Below are 17,889 nucleotides of genomic sequence, written 5' to 3'. Positions count from 1 at the left end.
TGTTTGAAACTTGATCAAAGTAAAAAAATATATATATATAGAAAAGAAAAATAAATGTAACAAGAGCAGGCTTGTGTTACCATTTGTTACGTTATGTGTTTAGACACCCAGATATAGAGACGGCAGGCAAATGCATGAAATAAGCCCTTTATTTTAGTGAAAACGCTGGTAACACACAAAAAGAATGTGCAGCTGGGAGGCGCACAAAGAGCAAAACGTGTGAAGGGCAATGTAAAATGATCCAACCCCATCAAGAGGACAAGGTGAACATTAGAAGCATCTTGATTGGCAACCAGGGACAGGTGTGTCCTAATTGGAAATCCGGGACATGTAAGGAGGTCGTCAGTAAGACCAGAGGAGTGGTGGTAAATGGAGGCAATTTGGAAGTGGAACAAAAAATAAGAACGCTGGACAGAAAATACAAATCACAAGAAGCTAATGATAACTGTGAGATCATGACATCACTAGTGGTTTAACAAAACAGATTTTTGTTTATGTTTATATTTTTCACAATTACTAATTATATTGATTGAAAATAGCTTGTCTGGCGTACAGACTTGTCACTCACTGCTGCCTTGTCAACACGTACATGCAGGAAGCGCATGCGATCACACAAAAGCAGTCGAAGATAAGCAACTTTTTTGCAGTCATGTTGTTGTTCTGATGGAATATACATTCAATGATACCTCACGTTAGCTAGTCTTATTGCTATCATAATCTAACAACACACACAGCTAATGTGCGTATTACGTACGTTTTTTACGCGCTATTGGTGCGTTCAGTTTGTATGGGAAGTCGGCGCTTCCAAGGTTCCGATTGGGAAGTTTCAACTGGAACACCCCTCAAGGTCGAATTTCTGCTCCGAAAGTCGGAGAGTCCTCACTACCCCTGAGTTGCCTTTCAAAGATGGCTGCTCTGAGTGTAAACAATAATAGAAGCTTCTGTAATATCTGTTATTAGCATTTCTAAATAGTTTTTGTCTCACTAAAAATCATCCGTATATGATGTATTGTCAGACGTACCTATATGGTTTTGAGACTGTATTGCAAGTTACTTTTTTTCATGTGTTTTACTCGTTCCACATCGCTGGCAATAGCATCTGTGTTTCCTTTTCATTCACCGGTTTTGAAGGTTGCAGAGGAGCTCATATTTGTCCAGAAGTTGTTCAGATTCAGATATGGCTTTCTAGATGAGGCCATCTTGATTTTTGTCTTCGTAACTGGAACACTCATAGCTCAGCTTTGACATCATTCCTAGCTCTGACTTTGAACTTCTGAGGTAAATGCAACGCACCTTAAAAAGCTCTAAGAGGGCGGGATGTAATGCTTACAGCACTTTGGAAAGTTAGCGCCCTCGAAGGCACCCGCTTAAAGGTTGCAAACAGCCCTTTTAACTTTAAAAAGTTAGAATTTGTTTTCAATTGTACAGGCTAAGGAATCTGTCCATGCATAATTCAACTTTATTATTTTCCTAGGTGGCAACTTTAATTAAGCTGACGCCTCTCTCAGGCTATGTTCGCACTGCACGGTCAATTCCGATTTTTTACCCATATGTAACGTGTATCCGATTTTTTTCATGTGTACAGCACAATTCAACATTTTTCAAACCCGACTCAGGCCTCTTTCATATGTGGATATAAATCTGAACAATAGGGTCTCATTCATCCATAGGTCATTAAAAGGCATAGTTTTTTGCTAAAGGTCGCTGAAAGAAATAGAAGACGAATGAGCAGAAAAGAGGTGAAAGGAAGATGTTTTTGAATTCCCGTCAATGTCCCACTTCTCCTGGCTCTGACTGTTTGCCCACACGTTCCTCGAGGCAGATGTCGTAGCAAATCCCCCACAAACCGAGAAAGCTTTCTGCCCTCTTCCTTCTTAATCCCCGGCGCAAAATAATTTGGGTTAGAAAATGTTGACTCCGGTTGAACGAAATTCTTGAAATTGCCACAAATGCTCCAGGACTGAGACCTGCCAGAATGGGGAAACACAATACATGTTTTGTAAACACAATGCAGCGCATGCGGGTCAGTTCAGGCACCTTTTCTGATCACATTAGAAGTATTTTTTTGTGCAATGTGAACGACTGCATAAAAAGATCGGATTGAACAAAAAGTCTGAATTAGTCATCATACCCTGCAGTTTGAACGTAGCCTCAGACACACACCTTCTGCTTTTCTCGCTCTTAAAAGTCAGGACACATTCACAGCTTCACAGACAATTAAAAATTATAAAACTCCTGCTGACCCCTGCTTTCAGGGAACTATTTGGGAGTGCGATATGTAATGCATTTCGTTATTTGGTATGTTGATTACAATTTTGTTGATTTACAACTATTGTCCACACTCCAGGTCCATGTAGGGACTCTGTACACGGTAATACTAACTCATGGGCCATTCCACTGGACGGTGAAGAGGAAGTACAAGAACTTCCAGGAAGTGCATCGAGACCTCTACAACCACCGGATGATGATTCACTTGCTGCCTCTGGGAAGGTCAGCACATCTCATTATGCAAATCCACGAGTGATGGGTTGTTTCAGAGGCACACTAAGTCAGAAGTTTATGTTTAAGGATTCAAATATCTCCCACAGATTTGCAAAGGAGAGGCAGCAGCTGAGAGCCATGTCGGAGGAAATGCCCAGTCTACATGGGACTGAACGGACCAGAAGGACTTCCAGCAAAATGGTATCAGAAAAACACTGTCAGATTCTACACAAATACTAGAATACATACAGTACTTTACTTTCCCGTGACAACTGTCTGGTGCAGGGCTATTCAACTGCCAGCCTGGGAAAGACACCATACTGGCCCCCAGGTTCAGTTCAAACCTAGGAGACAAAATATTTTGGATCCCTGTACACACATTGCCAGACCCTTGAAATTTTAACCTAACTAGCAAACATTGAACCTAACTTGGTGATTTACATAATTGAGGCATTCCTTAATATATAATAATGGATTTGATTTATATAGCGCCTTTCTATCAACTAGATACTCAAAGGAGTAGACTGACGGAAGCGTGGGTGCCAATTTGCGCCTATGGCCCCTCCGACCACCACCTATCATTCATTCATTCATTCACCAGTGTGAGCGGCACTAGGGCAAGGGTGAAGTGTCTTGCCCAAGGACACAACGGAAGTGATTTGGATGCCAAGAGGCGGGGAGCGAACCTGGAACCCTCAAGTTTCTGGCACGGCCGCTCTAACCACCACGCCACACCATCCCCTTTAAGAAAAATCTTTCGTAATGTGATTTATGCAACTAAGTTGTTGCTATAGCATGTTTACTTCAGATGCAACCAGTCATCATTTGTTCAACTTCTTCAGTTGTACTGAGTGTTCCTCAAGGTTCCATTATAGGTATTTTTTTTCATCATTGGGCTTTTCAACTGGAGACCCACGAGCAGTGGCATGTCCAGACTTTTTTTTCAGGGGTGGCACAAGGTGGTCATCTAGTTTTGCAGGGGTGGCACAAGGGGTTTGCCTAGTTTTGCAGGGGTGGCACCCATAAACCTGTCAGTCTACCCCACAGGCAGCTGTATCTACAATAGTAGCTCACCACCACACATATGGAGTGAATCTTCTTGTAAGACAATTGTTGACATTAAGTAATAATGCATCCTAAAGCATTTACATTTGTATTCTGCCAACAAGGTAATAGTATATGATATGGCAGGTTGTGTAATGTTTTCACTTTTGGAAAATTGCTTATTGGCTTAAGTTAAAGTTAAAGTACCAATGATTGTCACACACACACACACTAGGTGTGGCAAAATGATTCTCCGCATTTGACCCATCACCCTTGATCACCCCCTGGGAGGTGAGGGGAGCAGTGAGCAGCAGCGGTGGCCACGCCCGGGAATAATTTTTGGTGATTTAGCCCCCAATTCCAACCCTTGATGCTGAGTGTCAAGCAGGGAGGTAATGGGTCCCATTTTTATAGTCGTTGGTATGATTCGGCCGGGGTTTGCACTCACAACCTACCGATCTCAGGGCGGACACTCTAACCACAAGTTAAGGACGAAGATGACCCTATAATGTAACTTGGACAATGATGTAAGAACAGCAGAGATTTAGTTCAGTTTTTATTTTAAGCAATAATTTTTTTTCTTGACACAACCTCTCCGTCATCCAGCTGTTGATTTCTGGTGACTGCTTAAAAGAGAATAAGTACGCTACAGATCGTGTTACCTCATTAAAAAGTAAAGTTCATTCAATGTCTGCGAGGTGACGCTGACGGCATTCAAACCCAAATCATGTGTATTAAAAGGTAGATGTGTAGACCACTGCGCTACCAGACAATTGCTGTAACAAGTTCAGAATTTAGCATGTCTATATTGTTTTGTTTCAATATTGCGTTGTATTGCCCATGGAGCGGTAAACGGCTTGTATTAAGTTTACCTTCAAATTTAATATCATGCACAGTTTTTCTTTCATTCTTTTGGCATTTAAAAATATATATTTTTATTCTCTTTCAAGATTCCAAACAGTCCACAACTCTCAAAAGCCCACATTTTCAATGGAGCACCGGCGGTTTATGCGTTGTCGAATCTCCTCGTAATATCTGAACTGCGTCCCGAAACGGTCTTGTGGTGCGACCGCGTATCGAGGCTGGCTTCACACATCATCATTTCCAGCTCTTTCCCTACGTGAAGCATGCCTCGATACACGCTTCGTGGAAACGCCCCCTCCCTGGAAGCCTCCGCAAATCTCTTCACGTCACTATATTACACACTAGTACATTACCGCCACCTGCGGGATATCTGCAGACAGAACACCGGCCGCTGTTTTACTATGCTACGTTGGTATTCTTCAAATCGTTTCACCTAGGGGGTGCCCTATCGGGTTTTTGGGGTGGCACGTGCCACCACAGGCCACTCCCTAGACACGCCACTGCCCACGAGGTCAGTAAAAAAAACTTGTGGGAGTCTCACATTTTTGCAGAAGGTCCTTAAAAACAGCAGAGTGCTCCTGTAACTCTAACAAAATAAACATACCAAAATCGAATTGAAAATTGAAAAGAGATAACATATCAGAGATGTGCATGGTTTTTTTTACCGTTTGCATTCATGTTTTGCTCTGTTTGTTGCATTTTTGTTGTGTTTTGTTCGAACAAGGAGGTGATCTAAGAAGTAAAAGTGTAGCGACGTTCATATGTTTTTAATATTCAGTGTTTTATTGTTCGTAGTTAATATTGTAAATCCTACATTCATTATTTTTATGTAAATACTGTGTTATTTATTGTAAAATTCCATTCCGTTTACTGAGGTGGTCTGTCTCAATGTTTTTAGCATTTTTAGTCATTATTGTGTGAGTTTGTGTATTAGTGTATCCTAAATGATACATATTTTACACACACACCTGCCCCAAGACACATTTCTTTCATGAATGTAGACCTCGAGTCAAAATAATTGCCCAGGTCGGGCATAGATAGTGTACATAAATGCCAATAAAGACCTGTTTTTTTTTTCCTAAATGTTATTTGTGTTTGAAATAACATTTTGTTTTCTCTTTTTTCATGCTTCTCTGCTGCAGAAATACCTTGAGGAGTACTTGAATGGTCTACTGGAGAACAGGTTCTGTAGGAGTCACCGCAGTATGGTAAAAAAGTTAAAATAACACTGACTTGAATAGTAATTACTTATAATTTCTAGCTGAAAGGCATTTGTTGTTTTTTCCTTTTCCTTTTTTTCAAGCTGGAGTTTCTGTCAGTCGGCGCTCTATCTTTCGTTACCGATCTTGGGCCCAAAGGCTTGTAAGCAGAGACCATTTTTGTGTTAGTGATAGACACAAAGAGTAGGAGCGACTAAGAGTATGTTATCTATTTACTGTACTAATCCCAGGGAAGGACCCATTTTCAAGAGGTCAGGGGGTCACCGCATCCAAGGTCTGAATTGCATCGGCCATCATCAATTCTGCTTCCGCTGGTCTCGCCGCTGGCTGGTGGTGAAAGACTCTTTCCTGTTGTACATGAACCGAGACAATGGCAGCATCAACTTTGTGTTGCTGTTTGACCCAGAGTTCAACGTGAAAGTGGGCCGTGCTTACTCAGGCACTAAATATGGAGTCTGCATCGAAAACTTCACTCGGTAAGTCTGCTCTGTTCGCTGATGGAATGCACATCCTGATGTGGGTCATTTTGTGATTTGGGTGTGTGTGATGCTTGTTTGACTTCAGGAATCTGATTATCAAATGCAGTAGCTACAGACAAGCACATTGGTGGAGTCATGAAATCAACCGGTTAGCAGCAACCTGTGATTTTCTCAAAGTGCAACGCTTTGAGGGGTTTGCTCCTCCACGGGACAACACGCTCACTAAATGGTATGCTGTCTTTTTTATCTGGTGTGTTTAGGCCATTGCCAATAATACATTTTGTTGGACGTTATATTGTCCCATAATTTTTTGCCGATAAAAAATGTTATTGTCAGCATTATTTTGAGACCAAATTAAGCACGAATGTAATCATATTACATAATAATTAGAGTTAAAGTATACATGTCCTTTGCAATAAACTTTGATTTCTTATCAGTTTTCTTTACCATTGAAATTGGAAGGTCAGTAATGTTTATTTAACCTAAGTAAGTAAACAAACAATAAAAATAAAATCGGCTCTCAATCTGTGTTAGCAAAAATTGTTGTTCAATAAATGTTGAATTTCTTGAAGTGCAGTTTTTTCCCCAATTCGAAAAACTGTGCCCGGAAGTTTGTTTTGTTGTTGTTGTTTTTTGTTGCTATTTCTTTACAACAAATTGGGCATACTGGCTCGTTTGTCCGTGTCAGTGAGCTCATCTTGCTAATTTAGTTTGAAGCCCAAATATTCCCACAATGGACATTTAGATTTGCAATCTTCCTCATTTTTGTTACGTAGCGGGGCTTCTCATTAGCGAGTCGCAACTAGCAAGGTTCTGTCGGTATTGGTATTAGTTTATTTCGGAAATGCATTCAGTTACAATATGTCGCATCAAATATTTCCAGTTTGTCATTACAACATGTCCGAAAAGGATTGTGGATGACTGACAAGAGGACATCACTCCGCTTTAGGGCTGCAACAATTAATCAATTTTTTAAATGTATTTATTTTTATTTTTATTAAATTTTTTTGTCCTGTCCAGCTTCTCAGGCAAATCTTATTGTTGATGTAGATGCCGATATTTGCTGTACATATTTACTTTACAAAAGAGAAGTGTGGGATACTTCTCTTGTTGCCTTATTTGTATTTGACTTTATTAAATGGATTTATATTATTATTTGGTGCAGGAGGGGATAGAAAGAGAAAAAAAGGAAGACAGGTGGGGAAAATGTGGGGACAATAGGGGGATAAGACAGAGAGACAACAACAACAGCAAACACAACAATAACAACAACAACAATGACAACAAAATCAGCAGATTTAAATACATTTGACAAAAACTCAGATTTATATTCTATTTCTTCGATTAATCGTTTAAGTGTAACTAAAAAAATGTACAAATTCTGGACTGCATAGAATGCCCGAAACTTTAAATACGTGCACATAGTTTCCGCACGGCCGCTACAATAGAACGCAAATGAGAGCGGTGGTGTGTGGGTATCGTGATCTGTGTGGCGGCGAAAAGCAGAGTTAAACATTTTTAATTATTAATTATAGTTTTCGATGCGCACATGTTAAAAGTGCAATTTCAATGTTAATAATGTGGATTTATAAGGGAAAAAAACTATGAAAGTTATGGCAAGAAGAACATTTGTTTATTTTAAAATGTTCCCTAAAATACGCATTGATGCTATAACGTGTGTTTTATCCAATTACTCAATTAACCCAACAAACTAATTGATAAATTACTAAAGTAATCGATTGTTGCAGCCCTTAAAATGAACGCGCTTGGCACCTGATCGCGATGCATGGAGTGAACCAACTTTTACCCCAATTGAAGCTGTGTGTTTTGTTGTTGAAGGTATTTGAATGGAAGTGGCTTCTTTGCCGACCTTGCTGATGCACTTGAACAAGCTAAAGAAGAAATCTTCATCACAGACTGGTGGTAAGGCTTTTGATGAAGTGCAGTTTGATGGAGAAGCTTGACCTTTATCACACAACCATGACATTTTCTCCCAGGCTCAGTCCAGAAATATTCCTGAAGAGACCAGCGACCGATAACTTCTGGCGCTTGGATCAACTACTAAAACGCAAAGCAGTGGGTCTTATTTTTGTCTTTAACCATTTCTTAAACTCAATGTAATTAATTTACAGCAGGAGTGTGCACACATTTTCCAGCCAGGATCGCATACAGAAAAATTTAAAGATGCCACTTTGATACATTTTGTTCATTAAAAGTCAATAGACTGTAGGTCAATCAATATATGCCAAAGTATTTGAACAAAACATTCACATTTATACCTATATTTGGGTTATATAGCAAAACAAATTAGTGAAATATCTAATCTAAACACCTTGAGATATTTAATTTCTTCTTGTTATTCTTCTGTATATGTGTAATATTATTATTATTCCACTAACAAAAACTTTTTTAGTGGCTTAACTTGCCTTTTTTTGCAATAAATGTGGGTATGTCCATCATTTGCAACACACTTGCGCAAACATGACAACTTCCTACCGTACTACTACAGTTTTACGACGTTGTTCACGTTTGTGCATACAAAGTATTTGAATAGTGGAAATCATTTTTGAAAAATGGAGCTCTTTGATTATTAGCGTGAAATGTAAAAGTTTTAGTTACGGCAATGCTACCACGAATATGTCACACCGAGTCAAAGCTAAGATAAAAAGAATGTGGATGGATAAAAGTTTTTACATTTTTAAAAGCGCAGTTGTCGATTATTCGAGGTTCATTTTTCATTCATTTAATTTATTTATTTATTTCAGGCAATGACATAAAAAAGTACAAAGTTGACAACACATAATAATATAAAATAATATAGTGCAAAAGGTAATGTATAGTATGTAATGCATGATTGTCCAGTTTTGCCTGAAAGGGAGTGGTTATGAGTAGATATTTTAGTGAAAAGTTGTTTTAAAAAAAACATGTAAAATGCATTTATTTTTTAAATATGGAGGTTGCTAATCAGGCAGTGACAAGGGGGATTTGGTGCACTTCCATTTTATTTTACTTTTTTCTTTAAACGCAATGTTCAAATCCGGGAAATATTTCACCAATGATGGCGGTGATAATTCAGTTTTTCTTACTGATACGAAACAAAGCTAGGTATTACTGATACGATTATTGCCAGTTGTCAAAACAAATGTCTTCATTACTTGTTTTTTGCTAAAATACATGTTTATAGTTTGTTTTCAATGAACTGATTCCTACATTACTACAAAACCCAAGACCAGTGAAGTTGGCACGTTGTGTAATTCGTAAATAAAAACAGAATACAATGATTTGCAAATCCTTTTCAACTTATATTTAATTAAATAGACTGCAAAGACAAGATATTTAATGTTCCAACTGAGAAAACTTTTTTTTTTGCAAATAATCATTACCTTAGAATTTAATGGCAGCCACACATTGCAAAACAGTTGGCACAGGGGCATTTTTACCACCGTGTTACATCACCTTTCCTTTTATCAACACTCGATAAACATTTGGGAACTGAGGAGACCAATTTTTTAAGCTTTTCAGGTGGAATTTTTACCCATTCTTGCTTGATGTACAGCTTAAGTTGTTCAACAGTCCGGGGGTCTCCGTTGTGGTATTTTAGGCTTCATAATGCGCCACACATTTTCAGTGGGAGACAGGTCTGGACTACAGGCAGGCCAGTATAGTACTCGCACTCTTTTACTATGAAGCCACGCTGTTGTAACACGTGTGGCATCGTCTTGCTGAAATAAGCAGGGGCGTCCATGATAACGTTGCTTGGATGGCAACATATGTTTCTCCAAAACCTGTACGTACCTTTCAGCATTAATGGTGCCTTCACAGATATGTAAGTTACCCATGCCATCACATATGCTGGCTTTTGATATTTGTGGCTATAACAATCCGGATGTTTTTTTTCCTCTTTGTTCCGGTCAAGTTGACTTAAGTCTTTGCATCTTACAGTTTCATTATTTCTTCCGTTGAGTGGATCATTCACAATGAGAGAATGTATTGAGCGCTGATAGTGCCATTATCAGCTGACAGCCACAACTGGAGCAGTTGATTGCTTGCACCTGCGCTGATTGGAGTAGCGGCAGCCAATCCAGAGGGCGCTTAAAATCAGCTGACAGGTCATCTTCAAACACTGTCATGTGTGACGTGGGTTACACTTGAATTGCTATTGTGACATCCAGTGGACATATTAAGAACAGCAATTTATTTCGTAAAAAATGCAGTTAATTTCCATATTTAGCAAACTGATCTTGCAGGCCGCGGGCCAGATTAAACCAGTTTGCGGGCCTGTGGGCCGTATGTTTGACACCCCTGAGATAAGCTATAGCTTCTGGGTCAGGAGCTAAATGACTTTTAAATTTGTAATCCACAACACAATGCAATAGGACACCAATCTGTACTGCTCAATATTAAAGTGACTTTCTCGAAGGCCAATTGTCTGTTTGGTCTGGCTGAATGTAGAGATTTTGGAAAGGTGGGAAAAAAGTTTGTCCCACTGCAGGGTTTGTTAGCAGTTATAAACAGTTTGTCTTTCGTTGTGATTCAATTTCTTTAAGCAGCCCAAGCAGGATACATGAAGCTTTTCCATCCATAATAACTCAGTGTAGCAGAAGCACTCCCATTTTGTTGCCATAGCTTGGGTCCAAGCTCCACATTTACGCCACAAAGTCACGGCGGTCCTTACTCTATCTCTACTGACGACCCTCTCTTCGTGCTCAGCTTACCAGTAGTTTGTCCTCCTTATATTCAGGTTAAAAAAGATAAGGTTCTGACTCCTCATTTGTACAAAATAGCCGTCTATTATGAGATCTGCCATGATTAACAAACAGACTTTTGTTGCCGGAAGTAGGGAGTATAATGAGAAGCAGGAAGTACGTTGCTATGTGCACTGAAATAAATGCGCACAGGAAAGAAGTCCCGGTAATGTTTAAAATGACCAAAATTCAGTATATATTGTACATATTACATATTTTTATGATGTTGTCTGTTACTACATTATATATATATATATATATATATATATATATATATATATATATATATATATATATATATATATATATATATATATATATATATATATATATATATATATATATATATATATATATATATATATATATATATGTACACACTTAAAATGTTGATGGAGGTTTTTGAAGATGGTTAGAGGGCTTAAGGTAACAGGGGACTCCCATTAACTGCATTTTATGAACATTTTTTTTATGTTCAGAATGCAAAAAAAGTTACATTGTGTTCTTGTCTCATACAATGATTGTGAACAATAGGGACAATTTTAAAAAAGTGCAGTTTCTCTTTAGGGTTTATGCAAACACTCTTATTGTTAAACTTTTTACTTTGAACATGTTACTTCTGCTTCCAGTTTTGCTTATGTTACAATTGGTAATGCCATTCTCAGTCGTCGTCATTGCCGATGTGAGTTTTCTACGAAAATGTCGCTTATTTTCAAATGCAAATGTTGATATCTATGCTTACAGTGTTATGCGTCATGGGCAATTTTTCCTAATTAGCTGATGACGTAATCTGTCAAAAACCGCCACCCATTGATTGTAGTCCTTAGGCAAACACTGGCAGTTCATGATCATCCTTATATTGCTTACTTGCGATACAGGACATATTTGCATGGTATCTTGAGATCGATATAATCTCTGTTGTTTAGTTCTCAAAATCTTTGTAGTCTTCCGATTTAGCCTTTTTTTATAGAATTTTTAGTTCCATGTATACTTTCAGTTATTTATTTTCATTTGTCAGCTCCTCTTTTTTTATGCTGCAGGAACAAGGAGTCAAAGTGTGTGTTCTGCTTTACAAAGAGGTAGAGCTCGCACTTGGCATCAATAGCGAGCACAGTAAGAGGACTCTCATGGATATGCACCCAAACATTAAGGTCTATTACCTTTTTGACAAGCTGTGATTTTATACACCTTAAAATAATAATTTACAGTTTTTTTATTCAACAGGTAATGAGACATCCTGACCATGTGTCATCTGTGGTGGTCCTGTGGGCTCACCATGAAAAAATGGTGGCCATTGACCAAACGGTTGCTTTTGTGGGAGGAATCGACCTGGCATTTGGAAGGTGGGATGACAGCCAGTATCGGTTAACTGACCTCGGCTCGACAGACACTGCTGAGAAAGGGACAGAGAAGGAGCTACCCCAAGTAGATGCAGATGTAAGACGGGCAGGGATTGGGCGTGTACGTCATGACATGAAGTATTTTACATTTTCTTCACTTTTCCAGGAGAATGGTGTGGCCGTATCAATGCCATCTGATAGCCAAAAACAGGAGCTTGTGGACCTGACAGGCAACACCCAACTGTGGCTTGGCAAAGACTACAGCAACTTTATTAGGAAAGACTGGGTCCAACTGGACAGACCGTTTGAGGGTATGTGCCCAAAATGAATGTATTAGCGCAGACATACATGATACAATTCAGTGTGTGAATGTGTGAATGTGTGTGTGTGAATGGGTGAATGTGGAAATAGTGTCAAAGCGCTTTGAGTTCCTTAAAAAAGGTAGAAAAGCACTATACAAGTACAACCCATTTATTATTTACCATTACAATGGTGCTAAAATGATGGTTTTTATTTTTTAGATAACATCGACCGTACTAAGGTTCCACGTATGCCATGGCGCGACCTGTCATCAGCGCTTCACGGAAGTGCTGCTAGGGATGTAGCTCGTCACTTCATCCAGCGCTGGAACTTCACCAAGGTTGGTTTTGCTTAAATAAGATAAACAAAATAAACCACATAGTCTAAAGCAGTGATGTCCAAAGTTGAGTTTTGTTGGCCCGCAGCACCTTGTTGAAATTAAGTCAAACAAAAGAGCAGCAGTCTGACAATTTTAACAAGTTAACTCATGGTTAATCACACAAAATTAGCACATTAACCGTGTATCAACGCTGATTAATCACCCAATTTATTTTGACCACACATGCTCCTTTACTTTAACCGCTGATGGTTACCTGAAAGGCGTAGGTTGTTATACAGTCAGTGATCAAGGCAATGCAAAAGCCAGTGCAAAGATGAGTGAGGAGACTCTGACTGGTGTACTATGTGACACATTTTGCTTCAAAATTCACCCAGTTGGTACTTTAGATGATACTGCTACAAAGTTTTGAGCAAACAAACTATGTTTATTTTATTTTAAAAATAAATAAAATTGTGTATGACTTTTTGACAATAAAAGGCATTTGTGTCAAAATATTGGGGTATTTGTTTAAGTTTATTTAAATTAATCAAGCAAGTAATTTACTGTGATTAATCATAATTGATCACAATTAAAAAATGTGATTAATCGAATTTAAAAAATCCTCATTTGACAGCACTTGTAAGAGTGGAAGAAAAAACGTAATGTAACGAGATAAAGCTAACATAACATCCCTCTCTCTCTCTCTCTGTCTGTCTGTCTCTGTGTGTGTGCGTGCGTGCGTGCGTGCGTGCGTGCGTGCGTGCGTGTGTGTGTGCGTGCGTGCGTGCGTGTGTGCGTGCGTGTGTGTGTGTGTGTGTGTGTGTGTGTGTGTGTGTGTGTGTGTCTGTAAGTACAGTATGTGTGTGCGTATGTGTGGATGCGTGTGGATGTATATATGACAATGTGTAATTGTGTGTGTGTGTGCGTAGCTTTTACACAATATTTTTTTTATTTATTTATTTATTTTTTTTATAATGTCCTGCCCAGCTTCTCGGGCAAATCATATAGCAGATGTAGATGCCCATATCGGCTGTTCAGATTTACTTTACAAAAGAGAAGTGTAGGATACTTCTCTTGTTGCCTTACTTGTATTTTGACTTTATTAAATGTATTTATATTATCATTTGGTGCAGCCGGGCCGGAGCAGGAGGGGATAGAAAGAGAGAAAAAGGAAGACAGAGGGGGGAATTGTGGGGACAAGAGGGGGATTAGACAGAGAGACAAAAACAACAACAGCAAACACAACAATAACAGAGCAACATCAGCAAATACGACATGTACAAATATGATGGTAAAAGTAATAGCAAATAAGCAGTTAGCGAAAATTAAAAAAAAAAAATAAAAAAAATACAGAAATGACAATGAGCATTATTACACTAAAAATGGAGCAATATGAATACCAATAGAAATAGTGCTATTGATAATAAACAATACCAGTACTTTACCTTTATTATCAACAATACAATTGTTCAAATGCAACAATACATATACGTAATGATAACTTGAGATACGAAAGAATGCAGAAAAATGGAGGGGAAGAAAGAGAAGCAACCTTAACCTTGTAGATTGTTATAGTAACAATAGGTTAAGCTTTGTCAGTGTGCCATGTGTTGTACCCAGTTTACCCTAGGGCAACAACGTTAATATATGTTTGATGAAACGTGATTATGTGCATGAGTGTATGTGTGCATATGTACTTGTATATGTACAGTATGTGTATGTGTGCTTGTACAGTGAATGTATATGTACAGTATGTGTATATGTGTGTACAGCGAATGTATATGTACAGTATGTGTATACAGTATGTGTGTTTGAACAGTGAATGTATATGTACAGTATGTGTAAATGTGTGTTTGTACAGTGAATGTATATGTACAGTATATGTATGTGTGTGTTTGTACAGTGAATGTATGTGTAGTATGTGTATGTGTGTGTTTATACAGTGAATGTATATGTACAGTATGTGTATATGTATGTTTTTACAGTGAATGTATATGTACAGTATGTGTATACAGCAGGGGTGGGCAATTAATTTTCACCGGGGGCCGCATAAGCAACCCGAGCACTGCTGGAGGGCCACACGACAATATTTAAATTAAATTTTGCTCAATATTATTTTTGATATACCGTAAGATAAATAATAATGATGATAATAATAATAATAATTAATAATAATAATAATAATTTAATTTAACCTAACTTAACTTTATACAAAAGCAGATTGCTTTTGATGGTCACTTTATCCTGCATTATCCAACATTTTTCCCCATCAGATTTGGACAACCATCTGTTGTTAAAAATAGTTTTTAATCATATTTATTTTATATTGTTTTTTATATTGGTTTTATATGTAATTGTTTTTTCTTTTTATTCAGTCATAGGTGGAGCTAAGGATAATATTTGAATATTGTTTGTAATATTGTTGTGCAGCACTTTGGAAACATTTTGTTGTTTAAATGTGCTATATAAATAAAGTGGATTGGATTGTCACACCTGCCAGCTTGTCCCAACACGCATTTACCTCTGTGAACAAGTCATTACCTGTGGTTGTCTCTTTAATTGACTGCATCAGAGCTCTCATCCAAAGTGTCCATGTCTCCGGGCATTATCAGCGCAACAAAGTCCAGTAAGCACTCCTTAATAAACTCTCCGTCAGAAAACGCCTTACTTTTTCTGGCGCTTTTGTGAGAAATGACGAAACTTGTCCTGACGGCTGCATCTCTGGGGGTGTGAAATATGGCACAAAGTCCTTGTTGGGTTTGCAGTTTTACCATCAACGCATCAGCCTCCCTTGCGCGCGCTTCATCAGACACATTCCGGTATTTTCCCTCGTGTTTCTTCGTGTAGTGGCGATTAAAATGATATTTAAACACAGCAACCTGTGTACCACACATTAAGCACACGGCTTTACCATTAATTTATGTAAAGAAATACTTGGCAGTCCATGTCTTGTTGGAAACACGCCATTCCTCATCAACTTTTCTTTTTTTTAGCGTCTCATCACTTGTCTCTATGCACCTTCACTCACAGGTTCCCCCCGGACATACGGCATAAATAACACATTTCAAAATAAAAGCAGCACAGTTGTATTGCGCGCACGACATAGATGTTTTTTAAACTTTATTTTGTAATTTGTAATTGCGCCGTTCAATTCACTCACAATCGCACACGCGCATACGTCCACACGGAAGTAATACAAATAACGCCTTTCAAAACAAAAGCAGCACCGTTGTATTGCACACTCGACATAGATACTTTTTGAAATTTATTTTGTAATTTATGATTGGCCTCACGCGGGCCGGACAGGGATGCGCAAAGGGCCGGATGCGGCCCGCGGGCCGTATAATGCCCAGGTCTGGTATACAGTATGTTTGTATAATGAATGTGCGTGTGGATGTACGAACTTTGAGTGTGTAAATATGTACTGTATTTATTTGTATATGTATGTGGGAGCGTAGGTACCTATGTATGTCTGTATGTATGTGTGTGAGTATATGTGAATTTGCATGTACAATACATTTGACTCCCAGTGTGTGCGGGAGCCAGAGTACGGCCCCAGCCTCCCCGAGAACCCATCCCACAAACAGTAGGTGTGGTGCCCAGGGAACCAGGGGCCACCGCCCCCACGCAGCCAAGCCGGACAGCGACAGGAACCCCAGAGCCTGGCCCACCGTGCCGCCCACAAGGGCCAGCAGCAGGCCGCAGACAGACGCACCCGGCAGAGGACAAGGCACGAGAAAAACAGGGGGAAGCCAGACCCCAAGCCAGCGAGAGACCACACCCCACAAGGACAGAAAGGCGGGACGCCCCGCCCGAGGGGCCCGGAGACCCCCCGCAACCGGACGGGAAGACCGCCCCCGCCCCACCGGCAACAGGGCCCCCACGAGCCCCCCCCACCCCCGGAGAGCGCGGCGAGGCCAGCCCACGGCCACCCCACCCAAGCCGGCCGCCACAGGACCACCCAGCACGGGGCCACAGGAACCACCCACCCCACCCGCAGGGACCCCAACGATGGAGATGGAACAACCAGCAACCGCCCCGCCGAGTCCTCTCCCCCCTGAGGTAGGGGAATAAATAAATAAAATAAATAAATACATAATAATAATAATAATAATAATATTAATAAAATATATTTTTTTTAAAAAAGGGGAAAAAAATAAATAAATAAATAATTAAATCTATTTATAAAAAAAATAAATAAATAAATAAATAAAAAAAGAATTAAAAGAAGATCACAGACATGCTGACACACAAGGTCGCTACCCCAACAACTGGCCGACTCGCAGCACCTCGGAATACCCTGCAGCACCAAGCCACCACAGTAGACGCAGGGACCAGACCCAGCAGGCCCCAACCAAGACGGGCACCCGGAAGGGATGGACGGCGGGACCCAGGAGCTCCAGACACGCAGTCCGGATGCAGTAGCCTGAGGCGCCGACCCCCACCCGACAGGCAGGCCCAGAACGTACCCCCAGAAATATACATACATATATATATACATACACATAAACATGTACACATACACACACATACACATGCATACACATACACATATATATACATACATACATACATACATACACACACACACATACACATACATATACACAGTTTGTCAGCCCCGACAACCACCACGCGCGCGCGCTGCCACCAGTCACAACATCAGCCACCCCCCTGCACCAGACCCCGCAGCCACGGGCGCCCACACCACAAACAAACGGCAGCAGAAACAGCAGCCACAACACCCACAGACAGCCAGCACCACCCAATCAAATCAAAGCGATCAAAAAAAAAAACCGCGACCGGCAACCACACGCCAACAGGATCACAGATACCAGCCAGCGCCAGCCCGCCAGCAAGCCCAAACGCCAACACGCAAACAAGAGAAAACACCCCCCCCCCCCCGCCAAAAGACCCCACCACCCCAACCCAAACCCGCACAAACACACCACCGCCCAAACAACCGAGACACAGTATCCAGACCAGACACGGGCGCCGCGCCGCCACCACATCAAGTCGCCAACAGAGACCCCACAGCGCAAGGTCGGGCCACACGGGCACGGACCCCACCCAACAGGAAGCGAGACCCGCGCGACG

The 17,889-nt window shown here is 40.1% G+C and overlaps 1 protein-coding gene across 1 annotated transcript in view; it reads left to right on the top strand.

Moving 5' to 3' along the window:
- pld2 (phospholipase D2) overlaps positions 1 to 17,889 on the top strand; it is a 66,711-nt gene that overhangs the window by 35,806 nt on the left and 13,016 nt on the right. Inside the window, exons 4-15 of the mRNA XM_062047866.1 lie at positions 2,348 to 2,490; positions 2,589 to 2,682; positions 5,532 to 5,597; positions 5,693 to 5,751; positions 5,840 to 6,085; positions 6,174 to 6,317; positions 7,928 to 8,011; positions 8,086 to 8,164; positions 11,874 to 11,984; positions 12,058 to 12,270; positions 12,340 to 12,484; positions 12,695 to 12,813. Of these exons, the coding sequence (XP_061903850.1) occupies positions 2,348 to 2,490; positions 2,589 to 2,682; positions 5,532 to 5,597; positions 5,693 to 5,751; positions 5,840 to 6,085; positions 6,174 to 6,317; positions 7,928 to 8,011; positions 8,086 to 8,164; positions 11,874 to 11,984; positions 12,058 to 12,270; positions 12,340 to 12,484; positions 12,695 to 12,813 (1,503 nt within the window). The remainder of the gene's footprint in view (positions 1 to 2,347; positions 2,491 to 2,588; positions 2,683 to 5,531; positions 5,598 to 5,692; positions 5,752 to 5,839; positions 6,086 to 6,173; positions 6,318 to 7,927; positions 8,012 to 8,085; positions 8,165 to 11,873; positions 11,985 to 12,057; positions 12,271 to 12,339; positions 12,485 to 12,694; positions 12,814 to 17,889) is intronic.

This window comes from Entelurus aequoreus, linkage group LG05 (assembly GCF_033978785.1).
Source record: "Entelurus aequoreus isolate RoL-2023_Sb linkage group LG05, RoL_Eaeq_v1.1, whole genome shotgun sequence".
Taxonomy (NCBI): domain Eukaryota; kingdom Metazoa; phylum Chordata; class Actinopteri; order Syngnathiformes; family Syngnathidae; genus Entelurus; species Entelurus aequoreus.
Note: the sequence above shows the minus strand (reverse complement) of the source record. Positions and strands in the feature narration are given on the sequence as shown.